Below are 21,638 nucleotides of genomic sequence, written 5' to 3'. Positions count from 1 at the left end.
TCAAGACACATAGCCAGGGCCTCTTGTCTAAGGTGCTCTGGGAAAGAAAGTCCTTTGTAAGGATCATGGCAGGTGATCAGCCTCCATCCTTCTTGGAGGGACAATGAGTGCATATAGGAGGACTCCAGGAATGGATCGTTAGGGACCTGACAACAAGAAACAAACATTTTAGTGCACTGGGCTTCCCTGCCAGGGTATTGGTGATGAGGCAATGGCCAGGTTTTGCAAGGCCACCGCTGATGCTTGTCATGTCACAAGTCCCAGGGCCACAGCTGGCAGTGCAAGCACTCACCCCTGGTTGGATTCCATCCAGAGGTGCATGTTGGTCCTTCACTGTCTCGGGGTGGCCCTGTTAACTCTGTGAACAGGAGCCATTCTAGAATCTGCAGGCTTTGCAAAAATATTGGCATGGCACAGATACTCCATGGAAAACCACTTCCTGTAAATGCAGCTCCATGGAACAGAGCCAGAGGTGCAGATGCAGCAGGGAGAGGAAGCCATATTTCTCTGGAAGCTTCTGCAGTTTCAGCTTCCTCCACACCTCCCTATCCCTAGTCTTGGACTGCCTGGAGCCTTCTGACTCAAGCACCTGTACCTGAGCCTAAATGGAGACCAGATCCTTCTTTGCTGTTCCAGGACCTGGAAGGTGCTGGGAAAGTGTTGCCAGTCCAGGCCAAGCTCCATACTCCTTGTCACAGATGGGCCCATCCTGGCCCTACATCGCCACCTTTCCATGCTGATGACTGCCACCTGGACTCACCTTCCACACAAAAGTGGTGGGCACAGTTTGAGGATGGGAGAGATACAGCTGTCGCCTGCAGGGTCTCACTGACTACCAGCACCAGCATCACATATATACCAGTTCAAGTTTTGGCTGCTCCACTTCTAATCCTGTTCGCTGCTAATGTACTTGGGAAAGCAGCAGCACATGCCCCAAGGACCACTGGGGTCCCTGCACCTATGTGGGAGACGTGGGAGAAGTTCCAGGCATCCACCTCTGGACCAATCCCGCACTGGCCATTATGGCCATTTGGGTATTAATTAAATCGGCAGCTATTTCTTTCTCTCCTTCTCTCTTTGTGACTCTGTATTTTAAATTTAAAATAAGCAAATATTAAAAAAAATATATATATATATAAACCTGGAAGTGTTATTAAGGATTCCCACCTGGTCCTTGAGTTCACCCTCTCCTAATTCTTAGTACTTCCTACTGAAGTCCACACTGCCTGCCTTCTGCACTCTCATTTCTAGAAAACAAACAAACTAAAAAAAACTGACTTGAGGAAGATTCAGTGAACAATGAGATTCCATTCTCTGCCATGGTTCATGCCTTGTTCCCTCCTTGCCCTATCAGTGGCTGTACCGTTCCTGCTTCCAATGAGCAGAAAAGACTGGATTCCAAGTCCTGAGAGCCCTGTCTCCTTGGGGCTCCACCCTCATCCCTTATTCTCTTCCTTGGTCTTTAGCAGGCACGAAAGGAATCCATGTGCAAAGCAGAGGAATTCATTCCTGTCACCAGCCCCCAGACAGCCTGCAATGCCTGTTGCCTCACCAAAGACTGGGAGAGACATTGGGTTCAGATTCTAGGCAGTACCACACTGCACTCCCAAGCTCTGTGCATATTTGTTCCTCAGGAAGGTATTTAAGCTGGGATGTGGTCTGGTAAAGGAGTGCTTGAGAAGAGGATGTTCAGCAGATTAGGGGTGGGAGCAAGCAAGAGGGGATGAGAAGAGAGTGTCATGCTGAGTGTCAATCATCCCACTTCGGGGGATGTTTGACAACTTTAAAAGTTGTGAAAGTCAAACTCTGTTCACGCCCAAACTTGCATCTCTCAAATGACATTTTTATACCTAAGAAACTGACAGAAATGATTTGAATAAGCCAGGTCAATGAACACAGCAGCCCCCTATGTTAGTGATAAGGAACATGACGGAAAAGTTGTGGTAGAATCATCCCCAAATGGGTCTTTTCCAAACATCTTCACTGAGATATCATTCAGTTGCCTCACATTTCACCCATGCCAGGAAGACAGTTGAGGCTGCATTTAGTGTGGACACTAGTTAGGACTGCTGTAGCCTCTCCTGCAGCTTTGGTTAAAGTCTTGAACTGGTCCCAATTCCATCTTGGCGATAATATTCAAGAGGCTCAGCTGCTTCTTGTGATGCCAGCATTGTATATCAGACAGCCAATTTGAATACCAGCTGCCCTATTTACTGTGTCCACTTCCTGCTGATGAGCCATGTAGGAAGGCAGCAGAAATGATGGATCTCTGCCATTCTTGTGGGACAACTCAGTGGAGTTTGGACCCTGGTCTTACAGCATTGAAGAAGTGAAACAGCAGTTGTCTCTGCTGCTCCAAAAAATTATAAAACTTTAAGTGAAAATTTAAAATTAATAACTCAAATGGTGTTTGGTATACTGACTGATATGTGCACCAATCAGTTCACTGAATTTAAATTTATCACCTCAGAAAGACTGCATCTTTATCTATAAACCCTTTCTCCTATCCATGCTTCTCTCTCTGATACCCTGCTACATTTCCATGTGCAGCTTTAAACAACTACCGTACTAATTTCATCACTAGAGATCAACAAATCTGCCCATTTCACACAAATAAATGATGTGTGATCTGCTACTGAGCTAACAATTTCAAGGTTTATCCACGGTGTAGCCAGGCCTGATTGCCTCTTACACTGAAGTTACTAATCAAATGGATATACCACGTTTTCTTCATTCATTCATAGTGGACGGACATTTGGAAATGGCCTGTTGGACCTTATTGTCCCTCCTCTCAACCAGAAATTTCTCACCTTTGTGATGGCAACTCTGCAGGTGGTCCTGGTCAAACTCCAGGTACAATGCTGTGCACCTACCTCAGTGAGAGAGGAGTTGGGGAGGGAGGATTATAGCAAGAAATCCTACCCAGGCAAGCCCAGCTTTGGTGGAGACTGAAGTGTGGATTGCCCAAAGGACACACAAGAACCTCAGCCTTCAGTTTACATTGGACAGAGGATGCACCTCCTGGAGATAGGACATGTCCTTGAGCAAGAGCACACTTAAATTAACCCTTGCAAGATGGAATTGATGGCAAGGACTATCTGGGAGCACTGAAGATGCCCTTCATCAGTACTGCTTTCACTGCCCATTCCAAAGCCTGTTTTAGATGGATGGAGGACATGTGAGTTATTATAGGTGCAGGAGAAGTTAGCATGGCCATGGGCATCTGAGAGTGGACAGCAGCTGACAATGGGGTTTTTCTTGTTGCAGCTTTAACAGCTTCCAGGGCAAAGCTGCGTATTTCGCACTGAAAGATTATGACAGAAGAAACAACAGATTCTGTTTTGCTCACTTCCAGTCACAGGGTTTATTTGTGTTGGTGAAATCGAAAGCGTAAAGCCACAACAAAGGAGACACAGACAGGACTTTTCATGCTTGAGTTGGGGAAGTTAGCCATGAGTCTCTATGCCATATCCTTTCTTCAGTCTGTGGCTTTTGATGTCCTTGCTCAGTTACTGGGAAGCAAACACAGAAATGGAATGATGTTCACTCTTCAATGTTTATAGAAATTTTCTTATTCAACCACATGTTTAATTAATACCCCCCCCAAGGCAACCCTTGCAGACATACACTATGTTAAAGTCAATACTTGACTTATTATCAAACAGGTTATTGGTAAATTCAAGGGGAGAGGAGCTAACATTCAATGTGATCAACAAAACAAAAGCAAGATATAGTGCTTATCTTAGTCTTTGTTTCAGGTCATGAAATTAACAAACACTGAGATGAAGAATAATGGGAATAATTTTCCTAAGCTGGTGTATGGTTGAAAACCAGAAAGGTCTTCATGAGTTACATGGAGTAACATAATGCTTTTGACGTACCTTTGACTCTGAGACCCAGTGATGGTAACAATGCTGTCGTCTGCCACTGATCTGTATAAAGACAGCATTATGTTCTGGGTTAGGAAACATTAATGTTTAACCAATTCGACAAAAATTTAAAAAAAATCATCCTAACCAATCAATGAAAAAAAAATATCTCAATATTTCTACTTTCAGATATGTCTATTAAAATATTGATATTGATACTTTCAGTATTTCTATTTTCAGATAGATCTAAGCCTTTAAAAAATTAACTAAAATCAATATTTGCTAGCAATCAACTTTCTTGCTTGCCTAGAAAATGGGATGGAACATAGTATGTCCGATATGTTTTCCAAATTGAAGAGCTAATTTACATGCACACATTCAAATTTTTATATCACCACATGTTTAATAATAGTTCAATAAATTATCTTACCAAGATAGTTATCTGTATCAGAATAATTATCCATACCAGAATTCATTCTCACTGCTTAACACCCGTAATCAGGCAGGTGAATCTCTCAGCTACAAGTAGTTACATTTTGTGGTATTGTGTAACCCTCAGATTTGCTTTGGAACACTTCTGTATATCAGGTTTAATGTTGGAAAGGAGGATCACAAGTGCCTGATCCTGACTACAGCTTCCTATTCACATGTGAGAACTCTGGCGGCTTGAATTCCTTACTCATGAATCTATCCAGTGCCTGCAGAGTGGTGGCCACACCCAAAGCACAGACATCTTATCTAAGCACTGGGTCGTGTCCAGGCCACTCTACTTTTGATTCAGCTCTCTGCTAATGCACTTGGGACAGCGGGGGAGGTGATGCATATGCCTGTGCCAAGGGACTTGTGTGGGAATCCAGGTGGACTTCTTGGCTCTTGAGTGGAATCTGGCCCAGTGAGGCTCTTCCGGCCACGTGGGCAGTGAACTAAGTAGATGGATGCTCCCTGTGTGTCTCTGTGTGTGTAATCCTGCCTCTCTCTCTCTGTGATCTACTTTTTAAATACATAAATCAATCGTTTAAAAGAATTCTATGCAGAGCTCTGGTTCTGTGTGCATGTGTGGGAAACCCTTACAGAGAAATATACTGTCTTTGGAGAATATGTGTTTGTAGACATAGGCTGTGGGTGGATATCCATATTTGGATTGAAAATTAAAATAGAAGTCGCTGGCATAAATGTGTTCAGCCAAATCAAGTCAGAGTGGTCATTTCACAAACACAATAATAGATGTTTTTTTTTTTTCAATCCTAAATACTGGTTCGTCATTTGACATTTTGTGACAAATGATCCATTATTTTGGTATTTTGTCAAAAGTATGACTTTTGTAACAACAGTTCTTATTCTGAAACAAGAGTATGACTTGATCCATTCCTGTTATCTGTCAATCAAGGTCCAAACTCATTTGGTTACATAGATACCTTTATTCATAATCCAGAATATCAACCTTAGTTGACTACATATAACTAGCTTTAAAAATGTTTAACTAATAAATATTAGTTGTATGTTGATAAACTGCGGTGTTGGTGGAAATTAGAATCATGAGTTTGTATCCTAATCCACATTCCTGGGAAACTGAAAGCCGTGCCCTGACTGTGTCTGTTCATCCCCTCAGCACAAGCCAATGTCACTGTAGTAACAGTGGTGTTGCCTAGAAATCCAACAGATCCTGCTGGAACCATTTGAGCCACAATGAATTCTCCTGGAGACTCCCTTAAGATTCCTGAGTCTTCGCAGCTTTTGCTGGGAACACCAAAGGTAGCCACATGCCTGAAATCTGAGACTTTCTTACTCAGAAAGTCTAAAAAGTAATCCATAAATCTTAGAGTCCCTGCTTGTAATATCTTGAATCATTTCCATTCTTCCCAGGACACATCCTGAAGCAAAATGTTTCCTTACCCTTCGGTTGAAGCTTCCGATCTGTTCTCAAACACATTTCTTTTTTTCCATCTTAAAACAATAATGCCAGTTATAGTGAGAAGAGGTAAAAAGATGTACAAACTGATCAAAAAGCCATTTTTTTGACGAGCTCTGTGTTGTGGTATAGTCCAGTGTTCATTTCTGCCTGAAAATATATAAGGATCCATAAACATCTGCAAATCATGTTCAGTTTACAATAATAATTTTAATCACAAGATTTGGGATTCAGCTATTATTTCTGCAAAACAGGTAAATATCAGTTCAAGTTTTTCCCACAGTCTGTGACAGTAGTCCAGATTGTATTTCATATTTGTGTCGGCAATTCAAAACAAGCTCTGCTCTGAGCATTGTGGCCATTTGGGAGGTGAAACAGTGGATGGGAGAGTCTGTGTCTCTCTTTCCCTTTGTAAATCTCCATTTCAAGTGAAAATAAGCGGATCTTTAAAAAATTTTAGATTTAAATGCATTACCATAAATGGACTTTTCCGTACCTTGATGGCACAATGAGCAGACCTCATAGATTCTGAGGCAGGCATAAGAATTGTGTAGACACTCACCTGCGAACCAGAATCCATCGTCTACACTTCCTCCTGGTGAGGTAGGAGATGGGTCACAAGAAGGAGGACTGAATCCTGGATCACACTGACAGTTAAGATTTGCATTGCAAACCTAAAACACAAGGAAAAAGCATGTGTGTGTGTGAGTGAGTGAGTCTGTGTATGACTTAAAAAAATAAAGGCTTGATAGGCAATGTCAGTGACCAAAGTAGTATAACTTAATATAACATTGTAACAAATACTGAAAGTTTTCAAATCAAAGTGTAATATGATGAATGTGAATGCAGTTTCTTCTCAGATATCCTGAAAGTATTTTCTTAGCTGTCGTATTTACAAATAAAAGTAGACAGCATTCTTCAAATAATTGAAAAATTTTAGAGGTAATGAAACTAGGAGAAACCAAGATTGTGAATTAAAATTTCTAATAAATTGTGCCAAATTAAAAACATGGGCAATGCTCTTTCGCTTAGCAACCATGATGCTGATTGGCATGCATGCCTTCTATGCCAGAGTGGTCAAGATCCATATCTATCTCTAATTCCTGATTTTGTCTTCCTGCTGATTAAAGCCCTTGGAAGCAGGGGTGATGGCTCCTGCAGTTGGGGTCTCGCCACTCACGTTGAAGACCCACATTGCTTTCCAGGCTCTACCCTCCAGCTTGACTCAGCCCTTGCTGTGGTGGGTGTTCGAGGTGTGAATGAGTGCATAGGGATTAATCCATCCCAGTCTGTCTTCTTTTCTCTCTCTATTTCTCTCCCTGATTCTCAAATACAAAGATAAATAAGAAAAACTTGCAAAATATATGGATTGACAATGGTTACCTCCACATCTTAGAATAAACAGAGGACAGCAGTCTCCAGAATGAAGACTGAATAATCCAACACAGATCATTAGAATTCATAGGGAAGGCTAGAAAACATCTGTGAATGTGTTCATTGAGTAAATAAAAAGAATGGATTGTGGCAGCATAAAGAAGGCAGAAATAAGGGCACACAGAGACTAAGTAAAGGAGGAAAGAAATAGGAAAGAAACAAAATTCACAGGGCACGAGAGTGACTCAGTGAAATGTTGGTACAAGGGTACAAACCCATCACTATTTCCTGAAACACCATTTAAAGCATGAATCATCCATATAACAGAAGCCAAAGTTTCCAAGGTAAAACTGAATGCATGCTTCAGAATAGTTTGCAAAACCTCTATAACCAGGGAAATAATTTTCATATGATACACAAGGAGAATGGCAAAAGGCCAAAATGAACATATGGTCTTCAGAACCAGTTACTATCAGTTACTAACTAAAAAGCATTAGTAATTGTGCGTGTAAGGAGAGGCTTAAGGAACTGATAAACCGTTTTGGGAAAACTATGAAAAAAACCATGTCTTCTTACATGGTGTGGCTAAAGGTTGAAATAGTATCTGAGAGAGAATATGCAGGTGGAAATAATTTAGATGGCACCTGCGTTTAGCCCAATAGCTGTTTTTCCATTTTAAAATTCATTTAAAGGGGACTGATTGCATATATTTCATCTATACAAATTGAATGACATAATAATACTTCCCTCCCTTCCTCTCTTCCAATGTCCCTCCTCCTCCTTTCTTTCTTATGTTTCTTTAAAGTCATGTAATAATATACTTTCAAATAAGTTTTACTGGCGATAGTTAGAGAAATTGGGATAAATATACAACAATCTCTGTTATTTCATGGTTGGTAACAATTTAAACTGCATTTCAAAGGCTATTAGAAAAGGCCTTTCGTAAAAGATTCATATAGAGAAATGAACAGAAGCTCTCAAAAGACGAAGCAAATCCTTGTGGGTAGAAACTTCAAATCACATAAAATGATAAATTATATAAATGTGTATACGATAAATATATTGTATGGCTTATGATCTATATGTAAGAAAATACACTCAACTATAAACAGTAGGTATATGCTTAAGTGTATAGTACAGATGTAATCCTTTAATGTTCCAAAATGTAGTCCCTTAATGTATTATACTACTATCAAAATGCCTGTGTCACATTTTTGTACATATTTAATGGCGTTTACGTTTCACACACAGTATCAATTTGAGACATACGTGAATGATATGCTCACATAAAATAATTTACTTTCTTTGACAACAAATTTTCTAACAGAGACTTTTACATCAAATACTTTAAGCTTTTATTATTATCTTGAAAAGTGTGATGGACCAGCACTATAACCGCTGTACTAGAAGTAATTCAGGGTCAAGTATCGTAACATACAAGCTAAGACTGTTTGTGGCTCCAGCATCCATTACAGATGCCAGTTTGAGTCTCTGTTGCGCCACTTTATATCCAGCTCCCTACTAATGTGCTTGTTTGGGAAAGCAGTGTGAGGAGGCTTCCAGTACTTCTGCCCAAGACTCCAAAGAAGCTCCTAGCCACTCAATTTGGAATGGCCCAAATATGGCTATTTTGACCATTTGGTGAGTGAACCAGCAAGATGAAAGACCTCTCTCTCTCTGTCTCTCCTCCTTTCTAAATGCTTTTAAATAAAAAGAAACAAAATAAATATGTAATTAAAAATAATCTGAAGGTAACATACCCCGTGGTTTCGACATTTTATTTCTGCATTACAATTTGGTCTATTTTGAATCAAGTCCATTTGTGTACAGATTCCTCTCATACATATCTGTAAACACATTTAATTGAAAGATGTTAGAGACAATACTAAAAATTTCACAAATACTGAAATCCATAGTTGATGCAAGAATTTTCTACAAGAATTATGTATGCATTCAGAACTCATGAATTACTATTTCATCTCCCCAATTCAAAACCACAAATGGATCGTGGATTTATTACCAACACCAACATGATATGTGATTGCCTTGTGAAATATTAAGTTATTCCATTGAGATACTTTGTTCTCCTCAGGGGAGCAGAGCTGTTGTTGTAATGCTATAAAGAACAAGTTAGGAATTCACGTTGTGACATAGTGGGTGAAGTTGTCACCAGTTTGTTGGCATACCATATTGTTGCTGTCATGACCAGGCTGCTCTGCATCAAACCAGTTCCCAGTGGATGGCATGTGAATCACATTTGAAGATGTCCCAGGTTCATGGGCCCCTGCCAACCATGTGGAAACCCTTGGATGAACCTCCCAGTTCTTTACCTCAATGTGGCCTCACCCTAGACATTGCAGCTATCTGGAGACATGAAGCAGTGAGTGCTGTATTCTCTCTCTCTCATTCCCCTGTTTCTATATAACGGATTTTCAAATAAGCAAATACATCTTATTAGAAGATTAGTGCACAAGACATTTGTAATCACTAGCATTTCTATGAACAAATTTTTGCTATTCTATACCTGTGCCACATTTTATCCTTTTTTGCCACGTAATTCAATTTACATGTTTAAAATCATTGACAGAGGTTGCTTCCTCACACATCTAAGTGAATACTAGGATACATCAATACTGCTGTACTTTTAAAGTTTTCTCTAACTTAAATGATAATGCACTAGCTCTCCACCAAGGGTCTGCCCATGAAGACATGAATCTGACAACTATTTATGCAGCAGTATGTGTCTTATAAGTGCCGATGGGACAGGGGGAGTGTTAATCGCTGCATTGTCCTAATTACTTGGATACCATTATTATCAATAATCTCATCATGATTTTCCACAATGCGGTCTTGCAGGTATTGCAATTCCTCCCTCCTCTCCTTTTTCTCTGCCTATGATCTCCTCTCACCATTATCCCCATATTATCACAGTAGAACAGTCGTTTGGTAATAGCTACAACTTTAACATTCTGCTATTTATATCGTGGCACTGGTAGGTATAGGAAAAGCTAGGAAATCTAGTTTCACACTGTCAAAGTGTATTTACCTATTTCATTGGGACCCCTCCTTTTATTTGGGAGTAGAGATGTGTACTACAATGTGTATTTTCCGTATGCTAGCTACCAATATACAGCCCTTCTATAAGAATATATGTACATACTTGCTTGCCTATAATTGTATTTATTTTTGTATATGACATGAAGGTTGTTTTATGTCAGAGAATATATGATATTTGTTGTTTTGGGCCTAGCTTATTTCGTCAAACATGATGATTTCCAGTTGGGGCCATTTGGTTACCAACAGTGGAATTTTATTCTCTTTTATGGCTCCAAAGTATTCCATTGGGTAGATATACCACATTTCTTTATTCAGTCTTCTTTTGACTGCCATCTGGGTTGTTCCTATGCCTTCTTTATTGTGGGTTATGCTTCTTAAAATATAGGGCTGCAGGTAGCTTTCTTGTATGCAGATTATTCTTCCTTTGGATGTATTTGGAGGAGTTGGGATAGTTGAATTATGGTAGATTTAGTTATCTGAGTTACCTCCATTCTGATTTCCAGAGCAGCCACATGTCTACACTCCAGTCAACAGCTGCAGTATGTACCATTCTTCCCACATCCTTGTGAGCAGGTTTGTTATAGGATATCTGGATGCAAGCCATTCTTATGGAGTTAGCTAGAACTTTGATGAGGTCTTTATTTGCATTCCCCTGATACTTAGGAAGCCTGAGCGTTTTTTCTTTTTAAGATTTATTTATTTTTGTTGGAAAGGCAGATCATATTGTGGACACTAGAAGATTCAGAGAGAAACATCTTCCATTCACTGTTTCACTCCACAAATGGCTGCAAAAACCAGAGCTGAGTTGATGTGAAGCCTGAAGCCAGGAGCTTCTTCTGCGTATCCCATACAGGTGCAGGGCCACCAAGCTTTAGGCTATCCTCCACTGTTTTCCCAGGGCATAAGTAGGGAGGTGGATGGGAAATGGGACAGCTGGGACATGAACTGGTACCCCTATGGGACCCTGACATTTTCAATGTCAGGATTTAGCCACTGAGCCATTGCACCAGGCCCATGAACATTTTTGAATTTGTTCTTTTAAAAAGATCTACTCATTTCCTTTGCTCATTGCTGAATTAGTCAACTAATCTTTGATAACAGAACTGAAAATGATGCTGGGGAAATTGTTGGTCTCTTCGACAAATGATATAGGGAAAATTGGTTATCTGCTTGCAGAAGTAAAAACAACAACTCCATCTTTCACTGTATATAAAAAGCAGCTTTGAATGCATCAAGGACCTAAATCTGCATCCAGAAACCATGAAATAACTAGAGGAAAACACAAGAGATAGGAATAGGAAAACAACTTCTTAGAAAGCAGACTGCCAGCATATGCAGTCAAATCCAAAATAAGCTAATGGGAACACATCAAGCTCAGAAGCTTCTGAACATCAAAGGAAATGATCAACAAAGTGAACAGGCAGCCAGCAGAATGGGAGAAGATCTTTGCACATTCATTATTTAGATTTTTTAGATAACTCAAATTTAGCAGAAAAAATGCCTGATTTCGTTTCCTTCTTTGAAATGACATTACCATGCATTTTGCGCCAGGGTGGTCTCAGTGGTTGCCTCCTTTTGCTTCAGGGTGCATACAGCAGCCTGCTCTTGTGGGCTTGGGGATGCAAGATTGCAAGGAAGAGTTGGGGATGGTGCTGGTGGGAGTGTGTGGGGACCTGGGGACTCATGTCCAGACAAGCGGAGGGACACTGGGGATTTTCCACGTGTATGGTCCCAGGTGGACTAGAGGCAGAGAGTCATAGATTAGCATGGAAGCCTGGTGTGCTGGTGGACCAGGCTTGTAGAACTTTGAATGGCCTGGATGTTGTGTATGTTAAGAGTTGTATACCAAGAGCTTGGAACCCTCGTGGGTGGGCAGAGCACCAGTCTAGCACAACACTTGAGCAAAAGACTGGGTTTCAGAAGGCTGGGCTGAGGATCCCATATGTTCCCAAGCACATGGGCTATGAGTTCACCAGATAAAGCGGTGTGTGGGATTGAGAACGACTGAAGAAGTATGTTGCAGGTGCAGGGACAGGTCACATCAGGCTTGGCCATGATACTCACCAGCATGCGAAAAGAGTTAAGTCTGGGGGCAAATTCTGTGGGGTATATGTGGGTCCACTCTTGTGGAACTGAAATTTGCACTGGTTTGCTTAAGACCTGGTGGTAGTGAAGGGCTGAACTAGGCATGGCCATGGAATCCTGCACATTCCTGCATACTGGGGATGGGATCAGGCTGGGCTGGACCAGGGTATAGCACCTGCAGCGACACCCAAGACTATAGAGTTGGATGGGCTGCAACATTCATGAGCTCATACAAAGGCTGGGATGGAGGGGCAGACTATGCTGAGTAAGGGCTAGCACCTGCCAAAGTATGTGAAATCTGTAACTGGGAGTTGACCTGATTGGGGAACATGGGAAACTCCTCTGGTGAGATGTATGTAGCTCCTGCTGGCAAGCATTTGATTCAGGCCTGGGTATTGGTCAAGCTGGACAAGGAAGTTCCACTGGTCAGCAAGTCTGTGGGTTTGTTATGCAGTGGGGTGGCCAGGGCAGGGTTGGGCCAACCTTAGCCCACTGGCATGAGCAGGAGCCAGGGGAAGTATGGGTCCTGCCAGGTGAGGCTGACATTCCCCTATTTGTATGAGTCAGGGATGGGAGTAGACTGGGCAGGGCTAGGCTGCAACACCTGCCAGCAAGAGTTGGGACTGGAGGCAGACCAGAACAAACCCAGACTGCAGCATCATATAACAAAGGCCAAGATGGGGAAAGGGTGGGCTATGCCAACATGGGTCAGAAAAACAACCGGCACACACAAGATCTGTGGCCAGGAACAGGCCTGGTTGGAGAGCTAAGGGGATACCCCAACTGGATTGTGGCTCCCACTGGTGAGTGCAAGAGCAAGAATGGGGGTGGGTGAATGATCTGGGCTGGACAAGACTGCAGTGTCCCTCAGCATGGATGTGGACTGGGTCTTGAGTGTGCCAGACTGGGCTAGATGCCCACACCTATGGTGCTCATGACAGCCAGAGTGGGAGTAGGATGGGCTAGGTCTTGACCCCTGCTGAACCACATGCGAGCTGTTTCTGGTCATGCACCAAGTGTGACTGGGACGTAGCACTCAACAGTAAGAATTGGAATGTGGGGCCCGGCGCAGTGGCGCAAGTGGTTAAGTCCTCGCCTTGCACGCCCGGGATCCCATATGGGCGCCGGTTCTAATCCCGGCAGCCCCACTTCCCTTCCAGCTCCCTGTCTGTGGCCTGGGAAAGCAGTTGAGGACGGCCCAAGGCTTTGGGACCCTGCACCTGTGTGGGAGACCCGGAAGAGTCTCCTGGCTTAGGATCGGCATAGCATCGGCTGTTGCGCTCACTTGGGAAGTGAATCATCGGACGGAAGATCTTCCTCTCTGTCTCTCCTCTCTGTATATCTGCCTTTCCAATAAAAAAATAATAAAAATAAATCTTTAAAAAAAAAAAGAATTGGAATGTGTGTGGGCCAGTTGGGCAAGCCACTATACATGCCAGGTCAGGAGATGGACTATGTCAGGCTGGGGCAAGGACCTATAGGTCTGCACAAGTTCTGCCACTGGGCAGAGACCTGATAGAGGAGCTTGGGGAACTCCTCTGTTAGGGTGCATTCCCTGCAGGTGAATGAAGAACCCTGGCTGCAGCAGCCCAGACCAGGCCAGGTAGTACCCACTGGCATATGTGTGGGTCATCTCTGGGGACATTTTAGGGTAGGTCAGTTTATAAAACCCACTGACAACCAGGACTGGCTGCTGGACAAGTTGGGTTAGGCTGCATCACCAGCCAAGTCATATTAGGCGTAGGACTGAGAGATTGGCTGGGCAGGGATAGGTTGTGTTACACACCAGCATGAGCTGGAACTGGGAGCAGACCCGGCTAGACCAGGACACAATACCCACCAACCAATGCCAAAGTGAGATAGGCCATGTCAGGCTGGGCCACAGCATCCACCAGCACACACAAGACCTGATTTGGGGGTGGGTGCTGAGCCGGCAGTGAGGCTGTTGGGGGCTCCCCTGCTGGGTCACTGTTCCCACTGGTGAGCATGAGAACTGGAATTTGGTCCAGACATGTAGGCACTTCTCTTATAGGCAGCAGCTTCCACTGATGGGCATGAGAATTAGGGCTGGGAGCAGGACTGGCTAGACAGGCTGTGGCACAACTGGCATGAATGTGCACTGGATATTGAGGACAATTGGGTTGAACTAGGGTTCAATGCCAATTAACATATAGGAGAGCTGCATGGCATGTGGGGCAGAGTGGACCAGTCTGTTGCACCTTCTGGCATGTGCAGGAACTAGGATTTGGGGTGGGTCTAGTGGGGTTATTGGGAATCGCTCCAACTAGGTTGCTCTTCCCATTGGTATACATGAGGGCCAAGTGTGTGGTGGGCAGGATTTGGCTGTGCCGCAACATTCATTGATTTACGTAAGAGATAGGACTGGTGGCAGAACTGACCCAACAATTACAAGTACCAATGTGTATGTAGGCACATGGGGGTGATAGCATGAGCAGGACCACATAGTGGCAAGCAGACCCAAATCAGGTTTAGGATCACTTCAGACAAGATTTCTTTGGAAATCCATCCCCCCCGCCCAATGAACTGTTGGAATTAACTACTCTAACCATGGGGAAAGTCGCAGGAACTATGGTCTTACCATAGTGTGCATGTGTCAGAACTAGGCCTCCTACATGGCTTAGTCAGAGCAGTGGATGGCATATCAAAATGCACATGGAGGGATATGCCCTTGCAAAGGACATCTGGAACCATAGTGAAGGAAGGACAGAATTGGTCAACTACCCTAGCCAAATGTTGACAGCAAATTTCTGGATGAATGGAAACTCCATGTCAGTCCTTGGGATTTTCTGATCCTTGGACTGGCGAGATGGGCAGCATGTGAGAACTGCCAAAGCCACTTATGCAGAACTCTTGGTGCATGCTCATATCAGGGACCCTGGAGTGATACTGGGTGGCTGTATCCCATCCCCAAGTACTGAGACATTTGTGAGGCATGCTGCAGCTTCTCCCATTAGATACAGGAAGAAGAAAAAGAAAATTTGGACACAATGGTCTTACCCACTTGCCCCTAATCTTGACCCTTTCCATTTTATTCAGCTATGTAAACATCATCAAAAGTCAGCTTTTTAAATGACATTGGCTTATCTTTTAGACAATTTTATTTTCAGATAAAAATCAGATCAATTTTTAGTACCTTCCATCCCTTACTGACAAATTACAACATCTCCTAGAAACTTTACCCTTATTACATAATGTTAGCAACTAATTTAGGATCCCTCGAATCCTAATCAATTAACTTTATACTGAAATCTTCCCTTTTTGAAGATTATTTGTTAATTTTAAAGGCAGAGAAGCAATGAAAGATGGAGGAAGAGAGAGTGACCTTTGTTTTATCAGTTCTAACACCTCCATTTTCATCTCTAATATGAATCTGAGTCTTCTCTCGCCAACCCTAATTTTCGGTTAATGGGGCTAATTGTTTATCTTCTTTTCTTTTTCCAAAAGACTAACTAGAGGCCAGTGATATGGACACTGTTCATATCCTAGCTTTACCACTTCCACTCCAGCTCTCGGCTTCGAGCCTGGGGAAACAGCAGAGGACAACCCAGATCCTTAGAAACCTGCCACCCATGTGAGAGGCCTGAAGGAAGCTCCTGGCTCCCAGCTTCGGATCAGCTCAGCCTCAGCCTTCGCAGCCATTTGGGGAGTGAACCAGTGAATAGAAGACCTTCTCTATTTCTCTCCTTCTCTCTCTCTAAAATTTGCATTTCAAAATAAATTCACATATTTAAAACGTAACTTGATTTCTCTGATCTTTTCTATAGCTTTTCAATTTTTTTTAAATAATTCCTTTCATTCTGCTAGTTTGGGGGTTTGCTTTGTTCCTGTTATTCCAAGTCGTTGAGAGACATTTTTGGTTATTTATTTGGTATTCTTTCAACTTCTTGATGTAGTTGGGACTTGCTATAAGCTTTCCTTTGAGACAGAGAGAGAGGAGAGAGAGGGAGAGAAAGAGATAGAGAAAATCACTGTGTATAATTTACAGTAAAATTTTAACTTGCCCTGTCTTCTCCGCACGTGGTTCCATCTTCCACCATGTGTGGGCCTGTTCTGGAATCATTTCTTGGTGCTGCAGACACACATAATTGATCTCCATAAAAAGTGTATTGATAGTCAAACTTTTTTGATTGTATTAAATTTGTAGTTTTCCATGCACAAACCAGGTTTCCACAAAACACGTGACTACAGGTATGAGGTAGTAAAAGTAATTCTTTAGTCAACATAGTCAATGTGCAATTTATTAGGTCAATGATAACTTTTATAACTTTAACTCAAAAATTTTTGAAATTAATGCTGAAGTGTTTTACACATGCACTGTTTTATGAATCCCAGGGTATAAATCTTTATTATATACATATATAAATATAAAATATATAACTAATATATGATATATATGTATGTGTATATATTTCTTGGCTTTTCTGAAGTCTACAGAATATGCACAGCATATGGAATAGTTTTAGAAAATAAATAAGTTGAAATTTTCTGAGTACCTACCTACTGAGACACCTACCACGGGCACATCTACCAAATGGGTCGTTCATAACATTTGTTTCTATTACACACATGTAATTTGCGCCTTTAGCATCTGAAAGAAAGTATAAAGTCACAACTACTCATATTTAAAACAAATCATTAGAAGATAAAAGTGTGGCAAGTCAACATAGAGGCATGTAACAACAACAAAAAGTGTCCTGGTAATGCTAGTCCTACAGATTCTCTTGCCATTTACTAGCTGTGCAAAAGGAGAAGCACTTTTGAAGGATAAGTCCAAATAGACAAATTAGCATTACAGTGCAGAAATGATAAAATAATGTGTCATTTGATCTCTTAAATGTTACTCTACTGGCCTTGTCCTTTCCCATCAGTTCAACTGAAATGTGATTAATGTTGTATCGTGTTCACACTGCCACTGAAAGATGCATTTTGCCTTTTAACACGAGTGAAAGTCCCTTTAATTTGCAATGTTATTATCAAATTTGGATGGAAAATCACAGCATGTTTTTAAAGATTTATTTATGTTTATCACAAAGATAGATACACAGAGAGGAGAGACCAAGAGGAAGATCTTCCATCTGCTGATTAACTCCCCAAGCAGCCGCAACGGCTGGAGCTGAGCCAATCCAAACTTGGATCCTCTTCCAGGTCTCCCACACAGGTGCAGGGTCCAAAGACTCTGGGTTGTCCTCGACTGCTTTCTCAGGCCACAGGCAGGAAGCTGGATGGGAAATGGGGCTGCCGGGATTAGAACCAGTGCCCATATAGTATCCTGGTGCACTCAAGGTGAGGACCTTTAGGCGCTAGGCCACAGTGCCGGGCCCAAAATAACAGCATTTTTTAGTGTGGTTAACCATTGCTGACTCTTTATAGTAACTAAAGATTAAAAATGAACCCAGGAAAAAAGATAAAATTCTTACATATTCCAAATAGTTGTGAGCACTGTCTTTCTAGACTTCTGCATTTTCCTTCCAAACAAAATGCAGTTTTATTATCACATTGTTGATAGTCGGCAGCTTTCATATCAGGTACACAAAATTCAGACGTTCCATTGCAATATTCTGGAAAATCGCATAAGTCTTGACTTTCCCTACATGGTGTTCCCCTTTTGGCAATCTGTGACACAAAGAACATGTAAGTGTGAGTGAGTGTGTATGTTTAGTGTTCTTCCATCATCACATACTAAAACATGTATAAATGAACATTGGGGTGGAGAGGTGCTCTGTTCTTTTTACCCTCGGATATTGATACACTATGGGTTAGAGAAGTATAAAGCTACAAAGGGATGATCACATAGAATGTATGAAGGTTGCCAGAAAAAAAAAAATCCCAAGAAAATGTTGAGAAGTTAGGTCATTCCATGAATATTAGAAGGAAAGATTCTTCTCTGTGAAAGGTCATTTACCAGCAGATGGGACTAATAGCTTACAAACAAATAAAATATATAGTAACCATATGATTCATGTCTAACTCTAGAAAAAAGTAACACAGATACTGAAATAACATGATCCGTGACATGCTTATGGACATGAAAATACTACCCACATGCCATGAAGAACTAGGTCAAGCAAAGCTTGTCAGAGACAGAGCAGGTTAAAATATTAGAAAAAAAAAGTCCAAACAGTTGTGCAATGAATGTAAGAGGATAAAACCAATCATGGTACTGCACAATGTGATACTTCGATAGCTTACCCTGCAGGTTGCTTTATCACAGCATTGGCTAGTGCCACACTCAGCAAATCCAATCAGAGTACAGTCTGCAGCATTACAGCATCTTGGGTGAGTACAATGCTAAAATCAAATACGGTCAAGTTAAGACAACATGTTCATCCACATAAATGATCACATTTGGTCAAGGATGGAATACATTACCAATGGCAGTCTGATAAGGCTGTAGAGGAACTGAAAAATCCTTACCCCCCAGGGATGAGGTTTATCTTGTGCAGTACAGTATGTTACTCAAGTGACTGAGCAAATGCTGGTGTAAACAAGCATCTCATACCATCAGTTATGTAAAATACGCCACATACCTCTGAGTACAATACATACTACTGGAGAGCAGTGGTAGTCAACTAGGTCATCAGGTACATATATTTGCTCATTTGTGCTTCTGACATGGTTTTGGAGTGTCCTCCTTCTACTCATGAGAGACAAGTGAACTGTAAAGCAGTCGTAGAAGGTGTCTCATAAGGAGGCTACATGAAAACATTGGTGTTACAGGAAATTTAAGCTCCATGCATATCATTGTCCCTGACGACTTGCCACTGAGACAAGAATGTGGAGGTGGAAAATGGTGAGACAGATGAGGCTGATGTGCTTTGGGCCTGATGAATGTGGATGCCTTCTCTTAGTTTCCATCATAAAATTCTAAAGGCAAAGCAAATAATCAGAAACAGAAAAGTTTATAGGGCTCTAGAGAAAGGAAACATATGTGTACATATTTACATCTAGCTTCATTTTGGACCTTGAAAAGGAGCCTTATTAACTTCCAAACTGCTGTCCCATATAAATGGGAGGGGCTCAAGTTCTTGGGCTCTCTTGTACTGCCTTCCCAGGAGCAACTGCAGGAAGCTGGATTGGAAGTGCAGCAGCTGGGACTCTCATTGGCACTTCACTACCAGAAGCAGATGTGGCAAGTGGCAGCTTAGCATGATGTGCCCCAACCCTGGCACATTGACTTCTGTATTTATTGATAGCCACCACTTCACTCATAACGTGTCGTTCATTTAGAAAGTTTTTATGGAGTTACCAGTAATGTCATGCTGTAGAATCCTGCAATGCCTTTAAAACTTTTTTGTACAAACATCTGCACTGTGAATGTGTACAGGTTTTCACTTATTATATCACAAATATATTTCCACATTTTTAAGTTTTCTAATGATGTAATCTTATAAATTTCTCTGTTTATTGTTGTATTAAGTTTTTACACATCCACTCATTCTGCTTTATTTATATACTAACATTCTTGTTACATTATGGTGTTCCTCTCCTTACGACATTTCCCCTAGCAATTTCATAGTAAGAGTATTGGCCCTTAACTTGTAATATGAGGTCGATTAAAAAAAAACATGCAGAAATGACAAAGTAGTATACATTTCCCATGAGCTTTTTGATGTACCCTTGTTTGTGTTAATGTATTTTACAAATTTTCATGACACCTTACATGAATAGCGGTAAAATTTATGAAAATGTTTGTGGCTAGTTATCATGTAACCATAATTAATTTATTTCTATTAAGAAGGAGATAAATAACTCTTCTATTCATCAGGGAAATTCCAATTAAACCCATTGCTAGCTAACAGTCTTCAGAAGTAACAAAAATTACAAAGTTAGGTATATAGCATGTCATGAGCATTGCGATGCTTTTCTTCTGAATAACTGTAGGACTCTCATTGAAACATGTAAACATATCTTTGCATTAAGATGCCAGGTTTTCTACCTTTGCTTATAATTACCATTTCATGATGCATTTGAATATCAGAAAATTAAACTTCTAATTTGTACTAAGGGACTATTCTATTGTGATAACATGAGGACAGATATGGGGAAGGGAGAAGAGAAAGAGGAAAAGAAGAATGATAAACAATATCTTGGGGAGCAATAAATTTTAAAACATATTTAAATTTTTAACATATTTAAAATATTTAACATATTTAACATTTAAAATATTTTAATAATTAATAATAATTTAAAATATTTAACATATTTAAAATATTTAACATATTTAAAATTTAAAATGACCAACCGATGGAACACCACAATCACATTGCTCATTTCCTTCCAAAATTCCATTGCCACAAGTTGAAAGTTATTCCTTGGTAAGCAACTTTCGGAACATTCTCTTTCTGAAGACATGCAAATTCAGGCTGTGACACGGAATGTTTGAAATCTTCTATGTTGCAACTGCTAAATAACTTTACACCACTGGACCATCTAAAATTAAAGTACATTCCTTAGAAAACTGGGTCAAAAACAGTATCAGAGTAGTAAAGTGTTAATTCTGAGTTATTTTGGTTGGAAAAAAAGCCAAAGAAAATGGGGGAAAGTCCTTTCAATACAAGCCTCAAACAAATGCAATGTGTTTGGTTTTTTGTTACACAATGTGATATGCTGTAAGAACCATATGGAAGTTTAAAGGATGTTAGATATTAACCTTGACTCACAATAAGCTCTACTTAGCAATATCGTTACATTATATAAAATCAAAACGATGATTAAGAAAATGAAACATACTGAGAAATTTAATTGGAGAAGTATAAGGCATACATGAGAGCTAATTATCCCCATGTACAATTCAAATTATTTGTCTTTGAGTAACAAAGTAATGAAATAAGATATTTCAGGAGGCAAGAACAAAAGGTACAAACTCTAGAGTCGATGTACTGTTTTGCACGTTTTACTCTTCGAACTACCAAGTGTAATGTTTAATGAGTTTTTGATTAACAATGATCTTACCACAGATTTGTCAAAAATTTGTTCCAAAATCACTGAGTTGGACATCAATACAACAGATAATAATTCTATGTACTTTAACATATGCTTCTGGTATAGAAATGGATTTTCCCTCAAGCTCTGGAAATAACAATAGATTTCTAGTATCTAACCATCAGATCCCATTCAAATTCACCCAAACATCAAAATATTGTAATTTCATGGAACTCGGCTCCCTTGTGGACAAGTCTATTGCACTCAGTTCTTATGAGTCCTTAGTCTACTAGTCTGAGTACTTGGTTCCGACTTTGCAAATGTGAAACGTTTTATAATTCTTGGGGAATTGTTCATAGAATTTCCCTCAGTTTATGTTAGTGACATATTTCCTTTTTGTT

At 40.8% G+C, this 21,638-nt stretch overlaps 1 protein-coding gene across 1 annotated transcript in view; it reads right to left on the bottom strand.

Annotated features, from left to right (window-relative positions):
• Nucleotides 1–3,094: 3,094 nt before the first annotated feature.
• LOC121161256 (A disintegrin and metallopeptidase domain 3-like) overlaps nt 3,095–21,638 on the bottom strand; it is a 55,895-nt gene continuing 37,351 nt past the window's right edge. Inside the window, 9 exon segments of the mRNA XM_040987564.1 lie at nt 3,095–3,304; nt 3,882–3,955; nt 6,341–6,452; nt 16,317–16,384; nt 16,829–16,903; nt 17,733–17,928; nt 18,505–18,603; nt 20,558–20,620; nt 20,622–20,745. Coding sequence (XP_040843498.1) covers nt 3,095–3,304; nt 3,882–3,955; nt 6,341–6,452; nt 16,317–16,384; nt 16,829–16,903; nt 17,733–17,928; nt 18,505–18,603; nt 20,558–20,620; nt 20,622–20,745 — 1,021 coding nt within the window.

The sequence above is a fragment of the Ochotona curzoniae genome, unplaced genomic scaffold (assembly GCF_017591425.1).
Source record: "Ochotona curzoniae isolate NIBS_2020 unplaced genomic scaffold, NIBS_Ocur_1.0 contig_4760, whole genome shotgun sequence".
In the NCBI taxonomy this organism is placed as follows: Eukaryota; Metazoa; Chordata; class Mammalia; order Lagomorpha; family Ochotonidae; genus Ochotona; species Ochotona curzoniae.
This window is presented reverse-complemented; position numbering and strand designations above follow the sequence as displayed.